Source organism: Numida meleagris, chromosome 8, assembly GCF_002078875.1.
Source record: "Numida meleagris isolate 19003 breed g44 Domestic line chromosome 8, NumMel1.0, whole genome shotgun sequence".
Classification (NCBI taxonomy): Eukaryota; Metazoa; Chordata; class Aves; order Galliformes; family Numididae; genus Numida; species Numida meleagris.
This window is the reverse complement of record NC_034416.1, coordinates 1,103,457-1,130,780: the sequence shown is the minus strand read 5'-3', so window position 1 is coordinate 1,130,780 and position 27,324 is coordinate 1,103,457. Positions and strand designations below refer to the sequence as shown.

General features: G+C 57.9%; 1 protein-coding gene and 1 long non-coding RNA gene across 2 annotated transcripts; both read right to left on the bottom strand.

Annotated features, from left to right (window-relative positions):
- LOC110403461 lies at positions 1,036 to 5,437 on the bottom strand. Its single transcript, XR_002441678.1, has 2 exons — positions 5,370 to 5,437; positions 1,036 to 5,260 (listed from the first exon to the last, which is right to left on the bottom strand). It is a non-coding gene; the product is annotated as an uncharacterized LOC110403461 (long non-coding RNA).
- Positions 9,305 to 27,318, bottom strand: FAM155B (family with sequence similarity 155 member B). The gene is made up of 3 exons (XM_021406334.1): positions 26,556 to 27,318; positions 12,844 to 13,015; positions 9,305 to 12,687 (listed from the first exon to the last, which is right to left on the bottom strand). The coding sequence occupies exons 1-3, from the start codon at positions 27,312 to 27,314 to the stop codon at positions 12,299 to 12,301; spliced, it is 1,320 nt and encodes a 439-aa protein (XP_021262009.1). The 5' UTR covers positions 27,315 to 27,318; the 3' UTR covers positions 9,305 to 12,298.

The window sequence follows — 27,324 nt, the reverse complement described above, 5'->3', positions numbered from 1 at the left end:
GGCTTTGCATTCAGGTGAGAGCTCAGCCGGAGCCACGCTCCCATTGCGGAGCACACGGGGAGGAGGTGTGGGCAAAGAGCGCTCACTTCAGCCTACACACAGCTCCTTCTGGAGAGGGCGGCTAGGATGCTGCTCTCGGTTCTGTCGTATGTTTATTTATATGTTATTTGGTGATAATGAAAAGCAAATGTTCGGAATCTATTCAGTTCTTAAACTTTTATAGACTTATTGTCTTTTATTTTTCAACTGTGCAGCCGCCTCTCAGCCTCCCCCTCCCTCGGCCGCACGGAACTGCAGCCGGTGACCAGCGTCAGCTGTTCTCTTACTCATCCTGGCTGCAGCAGTGATATTCCACTCTGTGTTATACAACGCCCGCCGCTCGCCCCCAGCCCCGGGCTCCCGACCGCGGGGTCGCGGGATGCCAGCGAGAATCGGCCTCGAGGGCCGGCGTCGGGATGCAGTGTTGGGAATGGAGGCGATAGGATCTTGGCCCGGAGCAGCCTCGGTCTGCGCTGTGTGCGAGGCACGCTCTGGAGAGCCCGCAGCCTGCTCTGCTCCTTGCTCGGCCCCCAGCAGCCCGTGGGAGAGCAGGGGAGCACGCAGCTCTGTGCTGGCCCCCCCCCCTCTCTCCTGCCCGCTGCCACAGCTCTGGGCTCATTGCAGAAAAGCCACCGCTCAGCTTCTGGGGTGGAGGTCCCCAGGTGCACCCCCTCCACGCCCCCACCAAGCAGAGCAGCTCCTTCTGAGTGGGATCTCCCTGCACGCGGTGCTCAGGCTGAGGCTCACACCGTGGTTTCCTCTGCAAAGAATTCTGGTCATGTAACGTTTGCCTCTGATAACGCATGGCCCAGGTTACCTCTTTGGAGGAATGATCCTGATGAAATGATTGCCCACGTGATGTGCCAACCAAAGGCACAGAGGGGCTGAAACATGCATGCACACCAACAGGGAGAAGGGTTTCCAGGGCACTTCCAGGACACGTCCTGGTGCAGCACCCCACTGCTGAGGGCTGGAAGCGAGGTCACACCCTGGGCATGGCAGTGTACCAAGCACAGCGCTGTGGCCTTACTTCAAGGTGACGTGAGCTGAACCTCTGCACAGCACCCCCCCTCAGGCACCACGCTGCCCAAAGAGCTGCGGCTGGGATAACCCCGGCACTGAGACACCTCAGGGTGACCACCCAAAGCATTGCCTTTGCAAAGGGCAAATCCCAGGAATTTCTGTCCAAGCGGGAGCAGACATAAGGCAGACACATGGAGCTGCCTCCTGCTCACCCTGGGGCCACCAGGAGCTGCACACCAGGGCCCTGGGCCGAGGGACCCCCGAGGGCTGAGGCCCTGGGCTGAGCCAGGGCAGTGATTTGCAGCCTCAGCACCCAGAACGTGTGACAGCAATAACCCAGGGAAGGAAAACCCGAGCGCTTGTTCTTAGATGTATCCCAACAGTCACAGCTTTATGCGAGGAGAAAGATCACAGGGCTCAGACGTAATATCCCGTGGTAACAGGGCCTTAAAGCAGCAATTTCCTCTTCAGACTCCGCGTTGGATCAGGGTTTGATGAGGGACACTTGGACGACTGGCGGAGGATTTGGAAGGAGGCAGCAGCCATTTGTTACGGCACGCAGTACTCACAATTAAACCGCTTATTACCAGGGCATTTTTCAAGCAGCCAGCAGATAGGGCTGTAATGAGAGCCCTTTAATGAGAGCCATTCGCCTCCGCCTCCCGCTGCACGGCCGCAGCTCCCTGTTCCCAGCGTTGGGGAGCGCTGCGCTGGAGCGGCCAACACAAACATGTGTGTTTCATCTCGGAATAAAAAAATGATTGAAAAATAGCAAACCATGTAATTTTTGTAATGAGTAATTCATTTGTGATTTTTTTAAATGAAATGCTTTTGGATGCGAAGGCCGGCTTCTCAGGATCAATTGGATGAAGACATCTGCTTTGTTTCAAGGAGATCTGAAGAGGTAAAGCTTGACAGTTCTTTGTTTAAGTCTCCGCTATCTCCTTTGTATATCTAAATTACATTTATTGATATACAATGTTGACGTTTTTGTAATACTTTTAAGTCTCATAACCTTCTGTTTCAAATTCACAGTCTTCTACCACTTAAGCTATTATTATTTTTACCAGTCCCAGGGGCATGCTCGAGCCTCTTTGGTACAAATTAGAAGGGCTTTTATGAAAAAAAAAAAAACCAACAACCAGAAAATGGAGTTTATATAAAGAGGTTCTCGTTGGCTTCCCGGCTGCACCACGGCCGATGCCAGCGCAGTCACAGCCCCGCGCGTGGGCTCACCCCGAGCACAGCTCCCAGAGCTGGCGCTGCTGCCGGGCTTGTCTGCAACTCTGCTGCAGGATGGCTGCCGTGCGAGGAGCAGAGGCCATCCCCCCCCCCCGGGAGGATGGAAGAGAAAAAGCTGAATGCTGACAGGCTGATGAACGCCAACGTGTCAGGGGATCCCTGGCAGCAGCACGCTGCTCACTGCGGGGATACCTGCAGCCTTCCCGTGGTGCGGAGCGGAGGCGCTGCTGGGGAGGACGGGGCACTGATGGGTTTTGCAAGGAGCAAATGCTGGGGTAGCAATGGTCAAATAATCCCCAGGACTGCGTGGGCCAACACCAAACAGCTTCGGAGCAAGGAAGTCATCAGAGGGAAGGAGTCTGGGTAACAGAACAAGGCCACGGGGGTGGGCAGCAGCAGGATTCTAGAGACCACTGGAGTAAATTGGGAAGAGCAGCAGATTGAGCCTGAGGGGCAGTGGGAAGCAGCCATCCTCATCAGTGCATACATGGGAGCATCACTTTGTACTGAAACATGAAGGAGGCCACTGCGGACAGGGAAGGCAGGGTGTAAGTGGGCGACGTGCCCAGCATGACATGAAGACACCTCTGCCACACGCAGCACTGGCACACAGCAACTTCTGTTACCTGATTCAGGTCTTGTCTCGGTTGTTCACAGTGAAGATGGTTCTGATGCAATCCGGCATCTTTTGGATTTATCAGCTCACAGAGGCTCTGAGATCCTTGCTAGCACATCACCATTCCCTCTTCAAAAGGAAGAGCACCTCCTGCACGCTTCTCTCTGCAGGACGCTGCCCCAGGGCGGTGCAAGGGCTGGGTCACCCAGCACCAGGCGTTGGGCACCCGGTGGCACACGCAGCATCCTGGGCATGGCGCAGCCACCGCTCCTCTAACGCCACCAAGTTCACCTCCAGAATCTCGTTGTGAGCTCCCACCTTCACCAGGAGAGCACTTCCCAGTTTGCCTTCATAGCAAGGAACAGCAGCTTGCTGAGGATGGCAGCAGGAGGCAGATCTTCCCTGGTTGGAACTGGGCTGCAAGAGGGAAGTCTCCTCCAGGCCCAAGAAATTAAAGTTAATGCGGATAAAGCTGAATTGCAGGCATCGATGTTTTCAGTGAAGGCAGCATCAGTATGATGCAGACTTCCCTCAGTTACCGAAATCTAACAGGATGCCATGGACCATGTGCAGCACCGAGGTCATGAGCTAAAGCAAAGGAGAGCCCAGGAAGAAATGCAGTGCAAAGACCCATCCTGCTCAGAGCACCTCGCACGGATCCACCTACAGCCCAGCCAGGCAGCGCCTGCTCTGCTACAGCAAGGGGACTGCTAATGCAAAGTAAATTGTGAGCTCTTACTTCATACGAGTTTTAGACAAAGAAGAGAACAAAGGAGGCCTCCAGGCAAAAGCTGTGGGAACTTACAATCATTAATAACTTCTTCAGCACTCGCTACAAGATTTTCATTGGCCATTTGAGGAGTCATCGCACCAACTTTCCAGTCACAAAACCCATCCATCAACACCAAGTACCTGTTGGGTCCCCTGCAGAAAGCACAAAGAAGTGAAAAGGAACCAAGGAAGGACTCGTCCCAGCAGCAGGGCACGCTGGGCTGCACACAGTGGGTACGGACAGGGCCTGAAACAGCCACGAGCTCCCCGCCTGGAGGAGGGCACGGCCTGACACTGTGTTCCTGCAGCGAGGAACAACGGCTCAGAGGCATCTCTTGGGATTCATCATCTCGTGTCCAAGTGCTGGGGTCAAAGCTGGAGCCCACGATAACGCGTGGCCCGATTCTCACCATTCCGAGCGGCTGCGCACCCAGAGAAGGCAAAGGAGCTTCAGGAGCTCTGAAGCGGTTCTGAAGTGGAACCGTGAAGTCGCACGATGATGCCCGTGCTCGAACACGGCGCTGCTTGCTTTCGGCACTCCGCCTTGACAAAGGCGCAGCGCGTCCCGCGCAGGTGGGACGGGCGGGCGGCGTGGTGCTGCCCCCTGGCGGCCAGGCGAGGTACTGCACCCCCCGAGAGCGCCCTCGCCGCCCGGCGCCGTCCCCGAGCCGCTGCGTTGGGGCGTAGCGGGAGATCCCCGCTGCTCGGCTCAGCCTGGGGAGTCAGGGAAAGGCTCTGCCCCAGAGGGTGACGTGCACGGCCCCGAGCTGCCAGTGCCCAGGGAGTGCTGGGACACCGCTCTCAGCCGTAGGGTGCGGGTGGCCTTGCGTGGAGTCTGGGGTTGGTCTATGTGACCCCTGTGCGTCCCTTCCAGTTTGGGGTGTTCCGTGTTTCTATGACTCATGCAGTGGCGTGTGGCCTGAAGGAAGCGCTGGCCCTCAGCTCGTCTCCCAGGAAGCGTGATGCACCGTGTCCTCAGCCCATTTACCGCACCCGAGAGCTGCTCTGGACACAGCCCCTTGTGTATGCTTTGCTCTGAGTCTAAGCGTGGTCCCCTCTACTCAAGTGAGGGGAGAACCCCTCGCTGCTGTCAGCCATGCTTCTCCACCAGAAGCTCCTGCACACTCCTCCCCTTGGAGCCCATTTTGACTAGGCCTTATTTTTATATGTCAGGGGCACCAGGGCTCGGTGCTCCAGGTTACACTTCTGGCCTCCTGCAGGAGGGACCTCTAGGGAAAAGTGATATAAACCCACTTTCATAGAACTTGGATGTAGCATTCCTCCCCTTCCTAGAGGCTCATTTTGTTCCAGGCACCAGCTAGCAGCAGGTTCTGCACCAGGTGGCAAGTGAACACCCCGTTACGTGGCCAGGGACATGGAGGAGGCAGCTTGTTCTGGTCCATGTGGGCTCCTGCACAGCCTGTGCCAGCAGCACAGCCAAGGGCTCACCCAAGGCTCTGCAGACCCTCCTCCATAAAAAGGGAGGAACGAGGGAACCCAAGTGCACAGCAAGGCTTGTACCTGCATGCATCTGCTTTCCAGGTTCTTGCTAAGATCGAAGCAACGAGCCTGGAACAAAGCAGAACAAGGGGCTTAAGGACAAAGACCCCACCACCCAGTGTAGCACCACCTGTGCTCCCCTGTGACACTCACCCCCCCCCCAAAAAAATGAGGTTACCTGGGAACAGAGCTCTTGCACATGCTGCTTCTGAAGACCCCTCCCCAGGGGCTACACATGGTTTGCTTCCTCCAAACTAGTGGGAGGGGAGGTGCCCCCAGCAGCACATTTATCTGGTAAGGTTAGTTGCTGGCAATTGCAGACAGATGGGAGGGGGGTGGTTAGCACACCTGTGCCCCACTGCTGCCCCCAGCACCGTGCAGCAGATCAGGGGCTCTCCAGCCGCCTGGCACAGGGGCAGTGCGGTGACATCCCCACCTGGCTGCCCATGCCCCACTAGTGCCCCCCGTGCCCCCACTTTTCCCCGTCTGTTTCTCCAGCAGAGCCCCTGGCTCCCTGCAGTTGCCGTCTGCGCCGATCGATCACCCTTTTAACCTTAATGTCCCCTTCGTGCCCTCCTCTCTCTCCTCTCCCCATCTTCTTCCCGATCCCAGAGCTCTCAGCTCGGGCAGGGAACGGCTGAAGTGCGACTTCAGAGCTTTGCAGACGCGCACGCAGCGCTGTGCTCGGAGCGGAGCACCCCGGCTCTGCCGCATGCCGAGCTCTGTTGTCCAGACGAATTAATTCCAGATTACATGTGGGTGTGGGCTTCAGCCGGGCGAAGTTTGGATACCCTGGCTTAGTCACTGCTCCGTGATGAATCTCGTGGTGACAGTCCTTGCCCCTATTGTTCTGAGGTGAGCCCCGTGGCAAAAAAAAAAATGGGAAGGCGAGAAACAAAAGAACACGAAGGAAGGTTACGAAACCGGACCCAGCGAGGCAGCGCGTGGTCCCCCACCCCCCCCCGCTCCCCCCGCTGCCGTGGCCGGAGCGGAGCACGGACCTGCACGCCCCGAGCGAGGCACAGACAGCGGGAGGGGGTGGTCAACTCTTAACATTTTATTTCTGTACTGGGTTAAACAAGGAGCGGAGCAAACCTCTGCCCCGGATACAACAGAACTGAAAGCATTACAGGTACAGAGACTATTGAACACAGAGAGTAGTAGGATAATATTTTTAATACAACTGAATTATAGCATGGTTTTGTGTTGGTTTTGTCGGTTGTTTTTTTTTTTTTTTTCCTGTCGGTTTTTTTTTTTTTTTTTTCCCGTTCGTTTGTTTGTTTGTTTTTTGTCAAACCGGTTTGGAAAATAAATGTAATAGGAACTAGTGCAAAAAAGTTCTAAACATGAAGCACAGTGTATAAAATGGCATAAGAAAACTGTCCCCTCGAGGACACAGTCACTTTCTTATGACAGAGGGGAGAAAGAGAAACAGAAGGGGGGTGGGAACAGAGGGAGGGGCGGGGGGAGGCAGAGGACGAAAGCTGGAAAGAAAGAGAAACGGGGCGGGGGGATTAGAAAGAGTACTTTGACTTCAGCAGTATGGTTGGATCACCTCGCCGCGCTCAGAGAGGGACTTCTGCAGGTCGGGGCCCTGCTCCCACCGACGGCTCCAAGCGCGTGAGAAGGGTTCGGTCACCATCAGCCCCCACGGGCCGCCACACCACCACCCCCCCCCCCGGGCCGGCGCTCCCCCGGGCTCTCCCCTTTGCTCCCTCAGATCGCCCCTTGCTGGAACGTGGCGTTTGCTTTTCCCCATGCGCGCTCTGCGGTGTCCCTGCCAGACCCACGGGTCTAATTCCTTCCAAATTTAAACTCCCACGGACGTGTGGGAAAACGCTCCGGTCTGAGGGCTTCCCATCAGCGATGGCGGAGCGCTCTGCAGGCCAGGAGGAGCTGGGCTCTGCCGGGTTGGGAAAGAACAGAGCGTGGTCGGAGGGATGCGGATGGCTGCGGGCGGACGGCAGCCACCGGGGACTGCAGCGGTGTCTGCAACAGGAGCGTCCCTGCAGCCCCAGGTGAACTGCCAGGTCTGCAGCCTTGGGGAGGGAGGAAGGAAGAGGAAAGGAAGGAAAAAAGGAAAAGAGGAAGAGAGGAAGGAAGGAAGGGAGGCAGAAGGAAGCAAGAGAAGAAGGGTGGGAGGAAAGAAGGAAAGGAGGAAAGAAGGAAAAAGGGAAGGAAGGAAGAGAGGAAGGAAGGAAAACAGGAAGGGAAGAAGAGAGGGAGGAAGAAGGAAGGAAGGGAGAAAGAAAGGAAGGAAGAAATGACAGGAAGAAGGAAGAAAGGAAGGAAGGAGGGAATATGGAAGGAAGGAGGAAGGAAGGGAGGGAGGAAGGAAGGAAGGAGGGAATATGGAAGGAAGGAGCAAGGAAGGGAGGGAGGAAGGGAGGAAGGAAGGGAGGAAGGAAGAAAGGAAGGGAGGAAGGAAGGAAGCTCTCCAGTTTGCTTTCACCACGGCGCTGCTCAGCCCACTGCCCCCGAGAAACTGGCTGGCTGCTATTTTGAGTGGAGCTGGTTGGAATTCCTGACAAATTGCTATTCTCTCCGAATCCACTGCCACCAGTTCCAACTGCGCGAGCAGAAGAAGTGCGATTGATTTTTTCGTTTTCTTTCTTCCTTTCTTTTTTCTTTGGAAAATGAAAGGTTTTGTGGGAAAGGGCTGTTCGGGGTACATTTCTGAGTTGGAAAAAACAAATTAGTCCTAATTATCAATATGGTTTGCTCTGATACATTTCAAAATGAAAAAAAAAAAAAGAAACAAACCAAAAAGCTGTCTGGCTCAAAATGGCTTTTTGTTTTGCAATCCAAGCATGGACAGCTCCCAAATAAATACATTTAAAAATGGCAAAACCAAATGCAAATTTCAGAAGCCAAAGCCAATTTGTAACATAACTAACTAACTAAATAAATAATTTTTTTTGGGGGGGGGAAGTTTCAGTTTACAACAAGCAAAGTTACAGCCACCCTGGTCTGCAGCAGGATGGCCATAACGTGCCATTGTTCTGAATGCTGAGGAGGTGGGAACCGCTCAGGACCATTTCCAGCACCCGGAGCTGAGCTGCAGCCCGGTCCCAGGCTCCCAGGGACACGTCCTGCGCTTGCTGTGCAAAGAAAGGTGACAAAATCCTTGAGGAATGACCCAGGTGGAGCCTGCAGGCCCCGGGCTGCTGGGATCCGGGAGCACGGGGCGAGAGGGTCACTGGGCAGCACGGCACCTTGCAGGCTGAGCACAGCACTGCTCACACAAGGAACTGCGTCCCCTGAGCCTCCGGATGTGATTTACACTCCCATGGATGGAAATCCTTAGGGCAGCTCAAAAAAATCTACAAACAAAATTGCTGGGCGCGTTGCATAGATTTTCACAGCCATTTTCTCCCGATATTTTTTCTGTATTGAATTTGTCTCTTCATTTCTAGGGATGCTCCTTCCCTGGGTGGTGGCCGGGTATCGGATCGTGCTCCATGGCAAGAGGAGGACGGGCTTTGTGAGGGCAGCGGCCAAAACAAGCAGCTGGGAACAGGGCAGGGCTGCTGCGGGAGGGATGGAGGATGTGGGATAAGGGATAAAGGATACGGGATATGGGATGCGGGATATGGGATGTGGGATGCTGGACATGGGATGCAGGACGTGGGATGCGGGATGTGAGCTGTAGGATATAGGATGCCGGGTGAGGGATGAGGGATGCGGGGTGCAGCACAGGCAGCCGTGCAGAGCTCCAGGCCATTCCAGCGTGGCAGCACCACCCTGACCCTGGCTCACAGCAGCACGTATCGGGGCTTTCAGTTCTTTGCCTTTTTTAACACGGGCAGAGGAACCGTCTCCCGGCATCGCCCGCAGCCCTGAGTGGCAGTGAATGAACTGCCCTGACATCTCCTATTGAAGCGAAGCAAAATGTGTTGAACAAAAACCATTTCAAGATGTTTTCTGAGTGTTGCCAAGTTACTCAACATGTTCTGCTTTAGTTGTCAGATGCTTTCAAAGCGATTTCCCTAACTCAGAGCACGAATGGTGAGGGCTCTCCCTGGGAATCTTTCGCCTGGGGCTACCATGGATCTGTATTTTCATAAGAAAAAGGCTCAACTAATGATTAATCTTCACCAGAGGAAGCGGGGCCTTTCTTTGGGATTTTTCTTCAGTTATTTTTAATTAATTTGTACAACTGGCAGCGACATTAAAGCGCAAAGCAGAGGGCTGGCGCAGCAGACGGGCCGTGGCCGCGGCCACCTCTCCCTGCAGCATCATCCCGGCCCCCAGCGCCGGGGGAAGAAACCAGATGAGTGAGAGAAGGGAAAGGAGGAGCTCCGTGGGCTGAATTCCTGCAGGCTGGGGCTGCGTGGGGCGGCGCTCCCCCGGGGATGCTCTGCGCAATGGGGAACCACGGGTTATCGGCTGAGCCCGCACCGGGTCTGCTTTCTGCTTCTCTCTTTTAGCAAAGGGAAAGCTGATGTGGAGGGTTAGCGGGGTGGCAATGTCAGGGCAGAGGGGAGGTTTTTATCCGGCGGCCCCACAGTGACAGACTGCGCCGTGCACCGCTCCCAGCTGCTCCGTCCTGCTCTGCGAACAGCCGCGTCTGGATTTGTTTAACGCCATTGGCAAAGTGTTGAATACAGCATATGGTGCCCGAAAACCACAGAACTTATTGACAGCAGCCCAGACTTGCTAAATAAAAGAGCTCCTTCCAACAGCCCCCGCTCTGTGAAGACTCAGCACTTTCCTCGCAGTCACACTAGGTAAAGCCGCGGCCCCCCGCGGCGGCACCCTGAGCTGCTCCCTGCCCGGGGTCCCCATCCCTGCACCCAAACGCGGTGTCCCCGAGCTGTCCCCGCTGCTGTCACACAGTGTAGCTGTGGGGTGGGGGCCTGGCACCTCCAGCAGGCTGCGGGCAGACCAAGAGCAGGGCTGAGTCAGGGCCGTGCGCTGACGCACCGCGCGGGGCCACGCTTCCCCCCAGATTGGACGCAGCCTATCTCGGGGAGAGGCGCCTGGGATCAGCTCCACTCTTGGCAGTACATGAAAAATCTGATTGCCTTAAGAAGGAACGGGACACGGCTGTCGGGAGGCAGGGCCGTGGCTGCTCTCCCTCCTTTGCTCTTGCTGGGTGCCTTTGCTATTTGCCAGAGCCGTGCGCAACGCCGTGCTGCAGCAGCGCAGCACATGGAGCGGCCCCACTCCTGTTTGCTGAGCTGTTGCACGTCTCATTTCCCAGCTCGGTGTAAACTACACTGCAAGCACAGGGATGCTGCTGTGAATATTCAAGCAAGAATCGCCCTACCTATCCATCCTGGGTGGCAACAGCAATAGAATCTGCTTGGGAAATGCTCCGCACCTTCCACGAGCACGAGCTCTCCTACCCGCCAGCCCGTGCACAACAAGTCCATGGGCTCTGCATCCGCAGGACTTTGGTAACAGGTAACTGGTAGTGTGTAAACATCTCCCCAGAGCTCTGAGGTTGGAGTCAAAGCAGAAGTCAAACTTTCAGCTGCTTTTCAGAGCCTCTTTGGTCTGTGAATGGGCTGGAAACATTCGGAACAGCCTTTCCTGCAAGGTTCCTGGGCTGCCCTCCTCCAGCTGGTCAGAAGCAGCACCATGCATTCGGCTTTGCTTCACCTCACCAGACCAGGAGCCAGAAATGCTCCCGGCCCTGAACCTCCTGACTGCTCCACGGGGCCCTGGGATGGGTCTGGGTGCAGCAGGACAATCCCCATGCCTTTCACAGGGCCACCCTGCCCCTAACCCTAACTCTAACCCTAACCCTGGGCTGACCCGAAGGGGCAGGGATGGAAGCAGCAGGTGTGCACCCGTGCTGTGACCATGGCACCCTGCAGCTGCCCGCAGCCCTTTTCCCCACCTCCTCCGTGCTGCCCGCAGAGCCCCGTGGGGGGGTGGAGAATTTGGGAGCTTCGTGGTAAGGAGGGACCTGGTGCTTGTCTGGGGCCGAATGCCCAGAAATGCTGAACTCAGGTATAAAAAGTCTGCATCGCTTGAGGCTGCACCTTGCCCCAGCGAGCGCCGCTGCCCCGGGAGGGCTCCTCAATGTTCTCTGATCTGGGGGCATCTATTGATAAAAAGCATTTGGGAGAACTCCCTTCCCCAGCTGGGCCTTATTAGCGCCTCTGCTCTGTGTGGGAGACCATCCCTACCAGCCAGATTTCTCCAGCCCTTTGCCCAGTCCTTCTGCCATCCAGTAGATGATTTGTGGCCGTGAAGCATGGAAGGATGCCCTCTGAAGCCTTTCATCCAATTGTTACCAGCCTTGATCCCACTGCAAGCTGAAGACACCCTCAGCTCCACCACGTCTCCCTAACGCCTCCCCGAGAGCAGCCTTTCCCATGGGGAAAGCAAGCAAGAGGTGGTAAATGGAACCATCACGTTGCAATGTGGGGAGCGCCGGGCCAAGTGACACCAATCCCACCAGCACCACAGTGCAGCATCCTCCTGCCCCACCGACCCCACTAAAACCACGGGAAGCATCCTCCTGCCCCAACAACCCCACTAAAATGATGGGAAGCATCCTCCTGCCCCACCAGCCCCACCAGCACCATAGGACTGCATCCTCCAGTCCCGCCAGCACCACCAGCAGCAGAAGGATCCCGGCCAGGCCGTGCAGGGGCTGCCTTGCCTTGCTGGGTTTTCCCCAGGGATGGGAGGAGAAGAGAAGGATTTGCAGAGAGGTGCTGCCTTCATACCCTCCCACCCATTTGGGACCACAGCGTGCTGGGCTTTATGGACAGAGGAGAAATGGGGGTTAGGCTGATTTCCACGCTCCTGGCACGTAGCTGGTGGGTACCCAAGGCACACGTGGTACCCATGGGGCCACCCCCCGAGGGGTCCCGTCCCCTCTGCTCCCTGTCCCACCCCGCCCCGCGCCGAGCCGCCTGGCTGCTGCTGACTGAACCCTTCTCACCGCCGAGTCCCGCAGCCCTGTGCGCATTAGAGACTCTTCATCACGGGGATGCCCCGCGGCGAGCAGCTCTTGGGGGTATGTGCGGGGGTGTGTGTGTGTGCGTCACCCCCAATCCCGTGCCTCCCATTGGAGGAATAGCATGTGCCCCCCTTCGTGGAAAAAGATCTGGCGTTTCTTCTCGGAGGTCGGCTCTGCCCTCCGCATCACTCGTCCCGCGCCACGCTCTCGTCCGGGGCGGGCAGGGCCTCCGGGCCGAGCCCCCCGCCGCCGCTGTGCACGCTCGAGAAAGACACCATGGTGTGGAGGAGCATCAGAACCAGCACGCACAGCCGGATCCTGCTGCTGCCCAGGCGAGACCCTGCAGAGACCGGCAGCAAGGACGGGGAGTGGTGGTACTGGTGGTGGTGGTAGAGGTGGTAGTGGTTCTGCCGCTGGTGATGGAGGTGGGGGTCGTGGCGGTGGTAATGGAGCGACTCTGACGCCGTGGATTTGGGGGATGTGTCGGAGCTGCTGTCCGGGGGGTGGTCGCAGGAGTCCCATTGCACCTCGCAGCACTTGGCCTCCTCCTCGGGCAGCTGGCTCTCCAGCAGCCCTGCGGGAAGGAGCGGGGTCAGCGGGGTGGCACGGAGGGATCCCAGCCCAGGAACCTCCTCCTCCTCCTCCCTCCCAAAGGGACTTCAGCACCTCACAGCGCTGTGGGCACCCCCACGGGGTGCACCCCTGCCCCTCACAGCCCCGCTGTCCTTACCCGTGCAGATGAAGCCAGGCAAGCCTCCATAGATCAGCTCGTCGTTGTCCGGTAACACAAACGGGCACCTGGTCTGCACCTCCAGGCAGTATTGCTTGCATGGGATCCGGTGTCGGCACTGTTGTTGTGTCACATTGAAATACTCGGAGCACAGCCAGGCCTTGTAGACAGCCTAGGGGAAGACACCGAGAGGGACGTGTCACCCCCCAGCACCCGGCAGCCCCAGCGCTGCAGAGAGCTGGGGTGACAGGAAGGAGGCCCCTAACTCATTGGAAGTGCTTGTCAGCACATCTGGGCTGCTTGCTGAACTAACCACCAGCTAATGGAGAACATCAGGGGCTGCAGAGCTCGTCTAACCCACTGAAAACCACCACAGAAGTAAAGCGAACCAACCACATGGCACCAGCCACATGAAGGGCAGGGACGCGCTGGGCTGCTGGTGCCTTCCTTGTGGAGCTGCCCATCTTCTGGGCACCTCTGAGCTCTGTGCCTGCTGGAAAGCCGCTGCCAGAAGCACACGCTCATGCTCTCCTCCCAACCTCAGTGCCCACTGTAGCCGCAGAGACATGGGGCCGGGCACAGCCACATGGCCACAGTGCAGAGCTCACCCCTCACATCTCCCAGGCACTGGGCACGGGGGGAGCTGCCCATCTCCCTTGGGGAAGAGCTCTGAGCACCGAGCTTCCCCGGGCTGCACCTCCCCGGCATTTCCAGCTCATCTGCAAATGTATCATTTAGCAACAAAATGAAGGTCGCGTTAATGACCGCATCCAGCTTCCTTTGAAAGCAACTAGAAAGGACTCCCTGTGATTCAAAGGGAATGAATCTCCCTCCTGAACGTGCTCGGATAAGCCCCATGCCCCTCCTTCCAGCTGGATTTTTATTTTCTGGAGGCTTTAAAAACATCTCTTCTTTGTTTCCCCATGTTTTCCATAGATCCTTATCATTGTCTGTTTGGACCATAGTAGTGTCTCAGGATTAATGCTGGTTGGGAAATCCTTGGCAAGTTCTTTCTATTGCTTTTCTTTTTTTTTTCCCCTCTTTATTTTTTATTTTTTCCTGGAAAATGCCAATTCATGAAAACTCGAATTTTCATGGAAGCATGCTTTGGTGAAACTTTCATCAGAAAAAATTTACTGGGGGCCAGGATGCAATCCATGGAGCAAGCAATAGCCCTGTGGCCAGGGCTTCAGCTGGGATGTGGAGCTCCAGCTGCAGCCCTGCTTTTTCTCTCTGGCCCTCTGGACGTTAATTATTTAGACAAAGTGGAACAGCTCCAGAGGAGGGACTGACTGTAATCAGCCTGCGAGGACACGGCCGGGAGGGAGAGCTCGGAGCTCTGCTTCTGCTTCTGCATCTGCCTGAGCTCATTTCCCAGGGCTGAGGAGGAGGGGAGATGGGCAGCGAGCCTGGGGTAGTCACTTCCCCAAGCCCATTGCCTCCTCCTTCTCCCGAACCTCCTTCTCCATGGCCCAGACAAGGGCTTACAGGGCTGCAGATGGGGTTCTATAAGGCCGCAGACAAGGCATTACAGGACTGTGGATAAGGATAACCAGCATGGGCCCTCCTGAGCAGCATGCATTCCCCAGTGCTGGGCAGCAGGGCAGCCAGGAGGATGAGGCCCGAGGAAGGACACAGCACTGGGCTGCCCCGTGGCACTCAGCAGGCACCGTGGGTTCTGCTTAGAGAAGGGAGAGCCGGCCATCACCTCCATGGAACCTCAGTAGGACGCGGCAGAACGTTAAACATTTCAGCAGAGAACAATACATTAAAACAGGCAGGAAGGAGAACCAGAAGATATAAATTTGCTTGAAAGCACCCACTGGCCAGACAGGATAGGAAGAGATGGATGATCTGTAAGGTCCCTTCCAATCTAAGCCATTCTATGACCCTACGATTGCACGAGCTGGCACGTCCTCCCTTCTGTCCATCGACGCGTGTCTGCGGGCGGGCACGCAACCCGCGTTAGAACCGCGAGCCCGGTGCTGCGGACACGGCCGCGGTGCGGGAGCCGCGATGGGCTGAGCGCGGGGCAGCCCCGCCGGGCGGCAGCGGGGCAGGGCGGCTGCCAGGAGCGGAGCGCAGCCCGGACGGGCGCGTTCCCCTTTTCCCCGTTAGGGGGCACAGGCGGCACGCAGCTGCGGGGAGCGGGAGAGCCCCGGCAAGAACCCACCGGGCAGCGGGTACCGGCCCCGGCAGCCGCAGCCTTCAGGAGTCGCAGCAACGGAAAGAAAAAGCAAAGAGAACAGCGGCCTTGTGAAACGCGTCTCCCGTCACAAATGCACTCCAGTCAAAATGTTTCGGTCCATTAGGCATCCAGGACTTAATCTTTGACCTTCTAAAATGCACTTGTTATTGCAATTGTTAGTTATCTGACTTAGTGGCTTAGGCTGCCCATGGAGGCTGGAGGTGCTGCTCCTTCCCTGCTGGCTGCAGAGGATTCCTGACAGTCAGCGTAGATCAGATGCTTCCAATGGCTGAAGATGGGGGGGATGAGTTCTCAAAGCCACAGGCTTCTCAGGGTTAAAAACAGGATGCTCCAGCTACACCACAAACACCGGAGCTGCACGCAGAAGGTGTTAGGTAAAGCTCAGTGAGATGCCCAGGGCAAAAGTGAGCCTGGAAGACAGCAGACAAGGCCTGAAACGCCTGCCACAGAGCGTGGCCTCTCTGAGATGCAAGGAACAACCCCACGGATCCTCTGCCAGACAACTCAGCACTTGCTTCTGGTGACCGATCATTTGGGCTTTTCCCTTGAAGCCAGCCTGCCAGCCACGCAGCACCAAGAAAGCCACTCAAGCCTCTCTTGCACACGCTCTTCCACGCTCCGTGGTTACAAACAATAAATAGCAAATAGGTGAAGAGCACGGTTCACGTCCAGCGCACTGGGTCACACCGAGATCCTGCTGCAAACGTTAACCGACCGTGCACGCCGCAGCAAATCATCGCCTCCACGCCCAGATGGTGCAGGAACGGGAAAAGGGACCAAACTGACCACAAACGTAATGCACCGCCCATCCGTGCACCGCTCCGGGTGCACCACGTCACCCTGCTGCCATCCCCAGGGGGGACCCCGTGCTGCTGCCCGCACCCCCAGAGCCCCCAGTGCCCCCGTGGGACCTCAGCCCCCTCCCGAGGATGTGATGCTCCCGCTGCCAGCAGTTCCCTCGCCGCCCGCGAGTTCTCCTCGCTACTTGACCTACATTTTCCCATCCAAAAGTTCATTCCCTTCAATCATCCCATAAATCATCCCTCTCCCTCCTCTGTGTTTACACATTTCTAATATTTGCAGATGTATCATACTCCCCGTTTAGTCATAACTTAGGCGAGCCTGACTGATTTACTCTCGCATTTCTTCCCTCCCTTTCATCACCCGTGCCTCCTTCCTGTGCTGCAGTTCAGAAGCTGCAGCCACCCCAGCTGTGAGCGGACAGGACCCACTGGCCACACTCCCCCTCTAAGGTGCACTGCCCCAGCCCTAGCCACGCTAGGAGAGAAGGAAAAGCAGTTCCAAGAGCCAGACTCATACAGACAGCACTCCTCCTGCAGAAGGGTTTTCCAGGGATGGCGGAACCAAACCCATGTTCTCCTCCAGACCATCCATCCTCCAGCCTCCACATAGCTGTGAGTCACCCAGGGGGACACCGGGGGGCTGGGGAGCAGCTGAGGGATGTGTGAGGCCCATGGGGGATGCACACGGGGTCGGCCAGGTGCTCAGTGCCCCACTCCACCTCCAGCCAGGCTGAGCGCTGGGCAGCTCCGGGGCTTGGTGCACGCTGACAAGAAGGCACCGGCACCTTTCCATCAACTCCACAGCTCCCTGTGCTAAGCACTGAGCTTATGGCTCAGCTTTTCAGCAGCTTTTGGTACCTCTGAGCTTATCCCACGCAGCCTGCTTTCTCTTGCTCTTCTAAAGGACTTGTGAGAATTTAGGACAGGTGGAGATTTATTCCCTGCTTGACTCACTTCGGAGAGCTCGCCCCTTTTTCCCATTCCTTTGCAGCTTCTGTAGGCAGTGAGTTGGGCTATGGCACGTGTTTCTTCCATTCTGCTTTTGCTTGTGGCTGATCTGCAGCTCATCCAAGTGAACACAAGTAACCTGGTCTCCCAAAAGTTCAGAGCACTGCCTGGATGACCATGAAAGCACAGGGAGTTTTGCTGCCAAGGAAAGGGGCCAGTGTGTGACACACCATTTATACACAATGAGGGAGACGAACTTGAATTCTGGAGGTACGCAAGAACCCCCCCCAAACCCAGCTTTTCCTGAGTTCCTCTGTGCCCTGGGTATTTCCACACAAAACCAGACAACGCTTTGTTTGTTCGTTTGTTTTGAAGTAATTTGGTTGGATTTGATGTCAACGTTTTGCCAACACCAGCGCTGGCTGTTGAACCACCCCAGCTATGTTTGGGAGGACCAAGTGCAGGGATGGAGGAGCATCCCTGGGGCTCACCCAGGTGAGTCCCTGCAGCACCTTGGGTGGCTGTAATTAACCCAACAGCTCCAATTAACCCAACAAGCAGCTGCTCTCCCACCACAGCAGGACACAGTGCTGGGGATGCACCCTGGGAAATGCTGCCCGTGGCTCAAAATCTGCTTCTCCGTGCGGGGATTTGCAGACTGAAGGGGAGGGAGACAACGAGGGCAGGGAGAGAAGCAGGAAATCTCTGTCTACAAATCTATCTTGTCCTGCAAAGACAAGGCAGACCTGCTGCTAACCCTGTGCCTCAGCAAGGCAGTGTGCCTGTGTGGGTAAGCAGGGTGCTGCCCTCCTGCTCCCCGGGGGAGGCCATGGAGCGGCTGTAATCAGTGGTTCCGCCAGCTGCAGGCAAATTGGGGGCTTGGAGAAACCATGCCTGAGTTTAGAGCTTGGCAAAGCTGCTCAGAGCAGCGTTTAATCACAGTAATATCGGGGAGTGCTGGGAGAAGGCACCGGGGTCAGCTCTGCAGAATGATCCACGAGTGCTGGGGGGGATCTGCTCTGCACGCTGCTCTGCTCTCACACCCTTCCTCCTCCTCCTCCTCCTCCTCATTGCTGGTGCCACCGAGCCCACAGCAGCTGTGCACCTCCGGGGCCACACACACGCAGCAGCAGTGCCACCGGGCACCCAGAAGCAGCCGGGTCCTGCCCGTGGCTGCAGCCAGGTGCCCCGTGTCCCCGTCCCGAGGACGGAGCTGCCCGGGCTGCAGGAGCCGCTCTCAGGACTCGCCTTTCCAGCGCGGCCTGCCATGAGCATCTGGAGTGGCTGCGCCTCATTAATCTTGGACACAGGGAAATGAGTACTGCTAATGAGCCGCTCGGGCACCTCTCCAAGCTCTGGCACATCAGGCTGCAGCGGGGGAAGCAGGGCTCGGCAGGGGGAGAGAAGAGCCCCCTGGATGGCAGAGGATTAAGGGAATGCTCGCTAGCGGCCGGCCAGCAGTCACAAACACAGCCTGCAACGTCCAATTACCGCTGTATTCAATTACCGCTGCCTGCAATTCTGACATTAACAATGTCGAGCTTTTTAAGCAGCGTTGTATTTTTTTCTCATTAGCCCCGCTATAGGCTGTGCTAACATCATATCGGGAACAGCTGGTTTTTTTTTTCGGTAACTTTGATATTCCCGGAGCTGCGTCGTGGCCGCGCTAGCCTGGCCCTGCCACATTCACAAGCTCTGCTCTGGGGTGGGAGCGGGGGAGAGTAAAAAACATAACTCTGTGCAATTACTCCTTTTTTTTTTTTTTTTTTTCATGCTGTTTTTTTATGGTGTTTTCCTGTGTACAACGCTGCCCTGTGCCTGGTGCTGACAGTGCTGGAGCCGGGCATCCTCCGTCTCATCCAGGGCAGTGGCACCATGAAGGAGACCCATCCACACCCCAGGAGCTGACCCCGTCCCGGCCTCACCACCCCGGGATTACCCCGCAGTGCTGTCAGTCTGCTCCCAGCACTGCTGACCCCTGTGACTGCAGGAAGAAACGTGTTTTTAGCATCTTCATTTGAATTCCCAGTTCTTGGAATAAAGGAGCTAGCATAAAGCCCTTTCTTTTATAGATTATACAGCCTCCCCAGTAAAAACGCTTCCGAGCTACTCAGAGCAAGCTAGAGACACAAGCAGCCCCCTGAGCTCGTCTCTTTCAAAACCGAGAGAAAACAGCTTTGCAGCACGACCTCCATGCACCTCAACTGCTCGGACAAATCCTCCCACCTCACCACGGATCAGAAGCATCAGGGACACATGGACAGGGCAAGACCAATCCATGGACCTCTGCACACACACACGTGCACACATTTAACCATTGTGGGGGTGCTGGGAAAGGGGAAAATGCGAGACTTAGGTTGCCTGGTTCACCCAAAGAGAAGGACATGAGAAGGACCAACCTGGAGCCACACGTGGCACTGATGCTGCAGGACGTGTCCCGTGCAGGGCGGCACGGCACAGCCTGAAATCCCCTTAGCTCAGCCCCAGCTCAGCACTAACGATGCTGAGCACAGAGCAGTGCTTCAGCCCATGCTCATCCCAGCAAATGAGGGATCACCCTTACCTGTGGTCTGTACCAGAACAGGAGGCATCCGCTGGGAATGTGGCTGGGAGTGCGCTTTGGGGGATGCAGCCCTGGGTGCCCCGACCTGGCGGTACAGCTCCTCAACATCACCACTGGATGAAGGGAGAGGCAGCAGCCCCTGCACTGGCTGGTGCAGGAACCAGCCATACAGCCACAGTGACCCAGGGCAGTGTGGGATCCTGGACCCCTGCCCCCCCCCACAGCCCCCAGTTTGCCCAGTGCAGCCTCGCCGTGGTGGCCCCGTGGCCACTAGGGTCTGGCCGTGTGCTGCTGCTTTCGATACCACACTGCCTCTTCAGACCGCTGTAATTGCCACAAAACAACAGCGCCATTTAATTACTCAATGCCACCTTGGGGTAGATGTGTCCTTCCTGCCAGTGGGGACTCAATGGGGTGGAACAGCTCCTGAGAGCACAGACCCCAGTCTGTGCCATGCCTGTGTGATGCTGGTGGAGCGCTCGGTGCCTGCAGCCGGCTCCGTCCCCTCTGCCCACGCTCGGGCAGCGTCTGGGACAAAGTGGCCCCAGTCTTGGTGGGCTGCCTGCAGGCAGTGCTGTAAAACAAATGTATTGAACGCAAACAAAATGCACACTGAGTCTTATAGAAGCGGGCCCCATTGTGCTGCAGGACGCGGGGAGCAGACAGACGCTGCCCTGAGAAACTTCAGATGCATATGGACCCGAGAGCAAAGGCAGAAGGCAGCAGCGCTCCCACGCAGCAAGAGGGGTGGCTGTAAATCCCGGCAGCTGCCTTTTGTCCCCTTTTAGAAGGGGTTTGGCTGGGCTGGAGAGGGGAGGGGGGCAGCGAGGCAGCGCGGCCTGGGGAGCGTGAAGGTATGCGTGGGAAGGGGATGGAGGTGGGCACCAGGAGGGGACATGCAGCTGGTGGCCAGCGATTGTGGACTGGGGTGTCTGGAGCCACGGGACATCCCCGGGGCATCGTCAGGGCTGTGGGGATGGAGGGATGGGAACAGTGGGACGGATGGCATCGCATGCACCAGGTGTGCCAAATGCAGCGGTGCTCTCCAGCCAAAGCCCTGCTCCCTGGGGGAATCCGCCTCATCACCCAGGGAGGGGACATCACCACGTCCCCATTCCTTGGCCACCTCACAGCTGATCAACACCAACACACAGGGACACACGTGGGAGCCCGCTGAACCTCGCTGGGATCCCCCACCACTTGGGGACCCAGGCACGGACCCTGGCATCCAGCAGACACTGTCCCTATTGCCAACCACCATCCACAGAGCATGACTCCAGGTACAGAGCAGTCCAACGTCACAGCAAGGCCCAGATGGGCAATGAAGTTACCCCAGCACGCAGCCGCTGCCTCCCTGAGCAGCTCTCCCCAGTGCTGGGGAGCCACAGCCCCGCTGCTGGCCGGCTGATTAGTGACAAAGTGATTAAAGACAGCTATGGAGATGAAGATGATGATGACAGAGTCGGGACAGATGGAAAAAATCGGGTGCCCGCCGTCTATTAGGAGCGCTTGAGGAATTCACCCCCATTAGATACTGCTGCAGCTGGGATTCAAAAGCAGATTAAACATTTATACAGCTAATGAGAACATCCTGTTACATTAGATAGGATATAAAAAAATAAGGGCTAGACATTTCAGTGCCACACACGATAAATTACCCGCGGCAGGCTGCAGCCAGGAGAAGTTTCTCTGGCACAGAGGGGTCTCCTGGGCTCACCGGGCTCACCCTGGCCTTGCTCAAGAGCATGATGGTGCCGAGCACCCTGCATGGCCCAAGTGCCGTGCCCCTGGCTGTGATGCAAGACAGGGTTTAAGGCATACACCACTCCCATGCAGAGAACCAGACTGCACAGCGCCATGCAAAGATTCATTACCTCCTGTGATTAACGGCGGTGCCATCCCCAGGAGCACTGGGGAGAGAAGTCCAGCAAGATGCCACCAAGGCCAAGACCAGAACCAGCTCCAGCACCTTAATCACCACCATGCAGGTGAACTGCTCGTTAATTGCATGTGCTGACACTGCTCAGCAAGGAGGTGCTGCAAACTGGTGGGGATCCGCAAACAACGCGTTGCTGCACATGGCATAAGAGACACAGCAAGGACCTCCCCAGCAGGAGACATCTCCCGCAGCGCTCAGGGCTGAGAGATAAGCTGGGGGCAGTGGCTTGTACCCCCACTCAAATCCTCGCAGCACTTCCCCATTCCTAGCTGCCCCTCCCCAGCACCCGTTTACCAGGCGTTCTGAGAGGCCGCCGTGCAGAGATGAGATGTCAGCTGCGGTGCCGAGCACGTGCCTTCCTCCTCGGGGATGCACGGGGCGGGCAGCACTTCCTCCTCCAGCAGCACCACGATGCTCACGGGGCAGGGCTCCGCAACGCCCAGACCCCACCAGGGGATGCCAATGCACGCTGCCTTTTCAACACCGACAGCCACATCGACAAAAGCCCGGGGAATAGAGAAGGGGAAGGGGAGCAGGGCCTGCGGGCAGCCAGGGTGGGCTCCTTTGCACCCATGCAGCCTCCGTGTCTCATTCACAGATTTGCTGTCCCTGAGTCATTGCCCTTCAAACGACAGCGGAGCCCAGCTTCCTCCGAGCACAGCCAGGCATGAGCCGCATCCTAATGGCATCCCGGTGACAGCCCAGGTGCATCCTGCCTGCTGCCAGCAGAGGAAAACCCCGCGGGCATCGCTGCCATGGAGCCCCGCTGCCTGTGGGGCTTCACAACCAGCCGTGAGCTCCCGCACCAGGCGCGGTGCCTTGGGGTACCAGAACATATCTGGGCCGCACAAGGCAGCGTGACACTGCCAGGTCCCTTTATCTGCGGGGACAGCACGTCCTGTTGCCTGTCACCGAGCCCCGGTGCGAGGTGGCCCTGCTCCAGCCCAGCAGATGACCATCACGCAGCCTGCCGGCAGCGGGCACGTTCTGCTGAGCTCACCGCCCGCTGCCCGCAGCCCAGCAGCACCGCACACGCTGGATGCTCTCCAAAGCCATCACCAGCACCTGGAGGCTCGGGGAGCTGCTCCGGCCTCACCCCGTGTGTCCCACCCGGACGCACGGGGCTGCTCAGCACCACGGCACGCACCTGCAGCACACAGGCACTGGAGCAGCGCTGGCACCTGCGTCACTTGTAGCTGCCTGGTGACAGCCGGATGGAGACGGAGCTCTTGCCCTCCCGTGCACCATTTGCTAACCCAGCTGCTGCTGCTGCACAAAGCCTGGCTGTGGTCAGAAACTCGGAATTGTTTTCTTTCCTTTTCCTTTTTCCCTATGGAATCCACCAGCAAAATGCTCCCCTTGCACGACACGACAGCGTATTCCCTTTCTGCCTCTCCTGTTCTACTTTCAGAAGACTCTGCCCATCTCTGATCTGAGTTTTCAAATATCTTGCATGAGGTGCACGAACTGTGCCACGCTTGCAGCAACTGCACACCAACTGCACGCTCCTTTGGTTCAGATTCTTTCTTTTTAATCACATCATGGCGCAGGGCTGAAAGAGATTACCTCTGTTTATAGGGGATGGGTGTGCAGTGCTGAGCTGCATGCTTGGCTAAGCCCGCACATATGGTCTTCGCTAAAATTGCCAAATTAAGTCCTGTGCTGATCCACTGTTTATTTGGGATTTTTTTGTTCACCTCATGAAATGTGAGTAAAGCCTCATGCCGTCACCAGCAAAGAGCGGTTCTGGGGGAAAGATGCTGCTTTCCCTTTTGTTTTCAGCCACCCCGGGGCCATGGCTGAGGCAGAAGCTGCTGTCAGAGCACCTCCCAGGGCATGGCAGCGGTACGGGTGCACCTCGGCAGCCTCAGAGCCCTCCTGCTGCAGGTGAGGGCTGAGACCCCGCTCCCTGCTCCCATTCCTCCACCCTGACCCCTGTGCCAGAGCAAGAACACAGGAGGGCAGCTCAGCCAGGGCATCTCCACGCTGTGTCCCGGCTGCCACTGCCCCATAAGGCGACCGAACTCCATCTCCCATTGCACTGCCCAAAAACCTGGGGGGCAAAGCCATGCCCTGCTCCCAAACAGATAACAGGGAAACCAGCATGGGGGCAGAGCCAGGGCTGCAGCGGGGCTCAGTGCCGGCCCTGCACTTGGAGAAGCCCCACTAATCTAATCTGCCTTGAGATGCTACAGGTCCTGCCCAGGCAGCTGCGCAGCAGCGCCCAGCAGCTCCCACCTGTCAGGCTTTCTCCCTCTGCAGCTTTGTTTCTCCCAGCTTAATGAGTCCTTAATTCACCAGGCCCCGTCCCATAGATCTTTATTTGCCCTAACGAGGGTGGGGATGTGTGCTTTTCGGAGCACTCTCCGGAGCGGCGATTGGCCGCGCGAGGCAGCACAAGCGCAGTGCCTCCGTCTTTAAAGCAACAAACATCTCATTTCACGGCCGCTCAGCGAGAGGCAGCGCTGCCTTCTGTCCACCCGGGAAGACAGGAAAACAAGGGAAAAAAAAATCAGCCTGAAGTATCCCACGGGACGGCAGCTCAAAGCAGCGGGGATTCCCCTTGCACTGCGTCCTGCAACGATGGAGCGGATCGCTCGCGTGCACAAAGGCTCCCAGCATCCTGGGTCTCCCCAGGGAGATGCGGCCGCAGCACCCGTGTGTGTGGGTATCCAGCTGCCAGAGCCCTTCTGAGCACCCCATCTTCCAGCCCCTGTTGTGGAGCAGGAAGGTATACACAGGAGGCAGGGTCAGGCTGTTGGCCACCTCCCTGTTCTGTTTTTCTCCTCTCACATTTTGCTGTCACTGGCCCGTGCATTTTGTCACCACGGAGCAGGAGCTCTCTGCTATTGCACTACGCAGCTATTCACTCCAGCAGCACGCAGCCAAAAGCAGCATTGGGAAACGCAGAATAATTCAGTGCTGGGGCAGGAATCGCGCAGCCTGGCTGTTTCAAAGTCCCGCCAGACACTGCTGCCAGCCCAGCCCAGCCCCGCTGAGCCACGGGGAAACAAGGCCAGAACGCGCTGACCCGAGTCAGGTCCCAGCGCAGCATCACACAGCGAGGGCAGGGCTGAGCTTCCCACTGCTGGAAGCCCCCCCAGGCACCTCAATGCACACAGCAGCACCTCAAACAAGCGGCCTGATTCTCACCAGAGGCTGAAAAAGAGAGGGAGAGCCGAGAGATCGCGTGGGCACCTGCAGCCTCAGCAGCCTGCGCTGGAAAATTCAGGCACGGGAAATTCCTGGCGGGTCTCACGGGCGAGTGCTTACAGGTTGCAGGCGCTGCTCGCACCCTCCTGTTGCTCCCCAGAGCTGTGCTCACAGATGCTCCAAGGAGGAGAGTGTGAGCGTGACAGCGGGTGAGTCGGGAGCTGCCTTCAGCTCTGCATCGCCCAAGCTCGTTTCCTGCTTTCTCATCGAGGATGCTAAGCCCACGGACACCTAAGCAAAACTCATCTGAGCCAGGCTCTGTTTCTGGTGCTTTGGAGTCAGTGGGAACACCTCCTTACCCGCGACAATGTCTGTTTTCTCCTCTTTCTGCTCGCTGCTCTCGAGGTCTCTGTACCAGGGAGTGCACAGGGGGGCAGGATGTGTGGGGAGCTCTGCCCAAACCCCACCTCATGCACTGTGTTCAGGCTCTTTCTGCTCTCCTACAGAGCCACAGCCAACCTCTCTTGCCATCCTTTAATGCCAGTGGGATAACACTGGGTGAAGGAACTGCCCACAGGAACCACTGGTGCCAGCTCGGTTTGTACACAAGCTTGCCCACATCCCGATGCCCCCGGCCACCCCCAGGCACCTTGCAGAGCCCGCTCTGTCCCTCCCATCTCCTCCTGCCCTTTGCTGAGCCCACTGGGCACCACTGGCACACACACAGCGTGAGGTGCATCACTTCCTTTGCTGCCAGGACGTGCTTGCAGGAGCAGAGCAGCAGCACCAAACCCTTTGGTGCAAGTGGAGTACTATGGAGCTGCAAAACCACAGGGGGAAGTTCAGTGTGCAGATTGCAATTACCTGGCTTGGCACCAGCCCAGCACGCCAGCACCAGCTCCCTCCCAACAACGGCTCCATGAAGGAGGTGCTGAGCCCCAGCAGCACCTCGTGGCCATGCCCTTGATGAAAGGCACCACCTCTGGCAGGTCTGTGCTTCCCCAGGAGGAAACACTGCTCCAGGAGCTGCTGTGCAGCTCCACGTGTCCCTCAACATGCTCCAGGCAAGGGGCAGCCCCATCCCGCTCCCAGGGACGCTCTGCCTGCAGCCCTCTGGGGTGATGCACAAACAGAACACCTTGCTCCAGCACTCCTGCTGCTCCCAGATGCTGCAGGTATAATTACCAGGACTGCTGTGCTTCCTGGAGACAGCACTGAAAGGAGGGGGCAGAGGAGAAGCCCCCAGGAGGAGCAAGGTCTGACCCATGTGATGCTGGGAAAGCAACCCTGCAGCTTTCGGAACATGAGCTGCCCCACAAACCCTGCTCTGCTGACAGCACGGTGATGCCTGCAATACCTGGGCTCTGTCACTTTCTCTGGGTGCAGCAGGGCATGGAGATGGGACTGCACGTTGGGGTACAGCCATCCGCACCAGCCCCATAGGCAGGGTTGGTGATACCCATCCCAGAGCGAGCTCCTGGCCGCCTGTACCACACATTCCACGCTGGGGCAGCAAGTGACACCGGGTGACATCAACCAGTCCATCCCCCAGGACAAAGGGGTGAGGCGCTGGGAGATGTCTGTGCACCCACCGGGCCCATGGGGAGGGGGCTCTGCTCCATAGTTCATCTCAGGTCACCGCTGTCTATATACCCTGGATCAGCGGTGCACAGGGAAGGCCCTGGGCTGCCCCAGCGCTCCGTGCAGGCCAGAAGCAGAGGTGAGGGGCCCCACACCTGATCTGCTCAACCTGCGTGCGGTGCTGGGGTCTGCAGTCCGCGTGGGTGGGTGCGAGGGGATGCCCTGCTCAGCCCTGTGCCACGTCCCACGGCTCCAGTCCCATCACCGGGTTTCCAGTGCTGTTCCAGGGCTCCAGTCCCCTCCTGGGTCTCCGGTCCCATTGCAGGGACTTAGGGACCAGTACGGGGACAGGAGGGCCTGGAGCTCAGGCACCCCGTCCTGCCGCAGCTAGGGCCTCTGCCCGGTGCCCCAACCCTTTTCCGGCCTCCTCCTCCTCCTCCTCCCCAGCATCCTGGGCCCGTTGCACACACCCGCACCGCGGAGGGCTCTGGCGGCGCGGCGGGGCCCCGCTCCTACCTTGCAGTCTCTGACGCAGGATCTGACCGAGTACTCGTCCGACTGCAGGTACTTCTCCAGCAAGAGGTCGAACTCCTCGTATTTTTCCTGAGCGTGTTGGTCCAGGCGCTGGTAGGCCTGCACGCAGCTGCTGCACGCCTCCCCGCCCAGCGCGCCCGCCGCCGCCGCCACCAGATCCACCATCAGGTTCTCCACGCTGCAATCCAAGCTGTCCGGGCCTCCCATTTCCCGCAGCAGGTCCCAGATCGTGTAAGTATCACAAAAGGAGAGGTTGAAGTTCCTAAAGTACGCCTGTAAGAAGTTCCTCTTGGAGGAGGGCGAGGAGAAGAGGGCGGTGGCGGGCGGCGAGCGCAGGGGCACGCCGGCGAAGGAGCCCAGCAGGCGCTGCAGGGAGTGCAGCCGGGCGCACGCCGAGTCCAGGTCCGCGCGGGCGGCGGGGCACGGCGCGGGGCCCGGCGCGCGGCTCAGGTTGCCCAGGAACGCCTCGCAGCTGCCGGCGGGCGGCTCCTGCAGCGCTCGGGGCGCTCGGCCCCGCGGCCTCCCCGCGCCGCTCCGCTCCCGCGCGCGCAGCTTGGCCCCGGCGCAGAGCCACAGATGGTCGGAGAGGAGCACGGTGAAGAAGAGGAGGGAGGCCAACGACAGGCGCCATTTCTGCGCCCGCTCGGGGTCGGCCACGGGTTTGTCGCTGCGGCGCGGCGCGCAGCACACCGCCCCGCCGCCGGCGCCCCCGCGGGGGTACATCCAGGCGCCGCGGATCATGCCGCGGGGG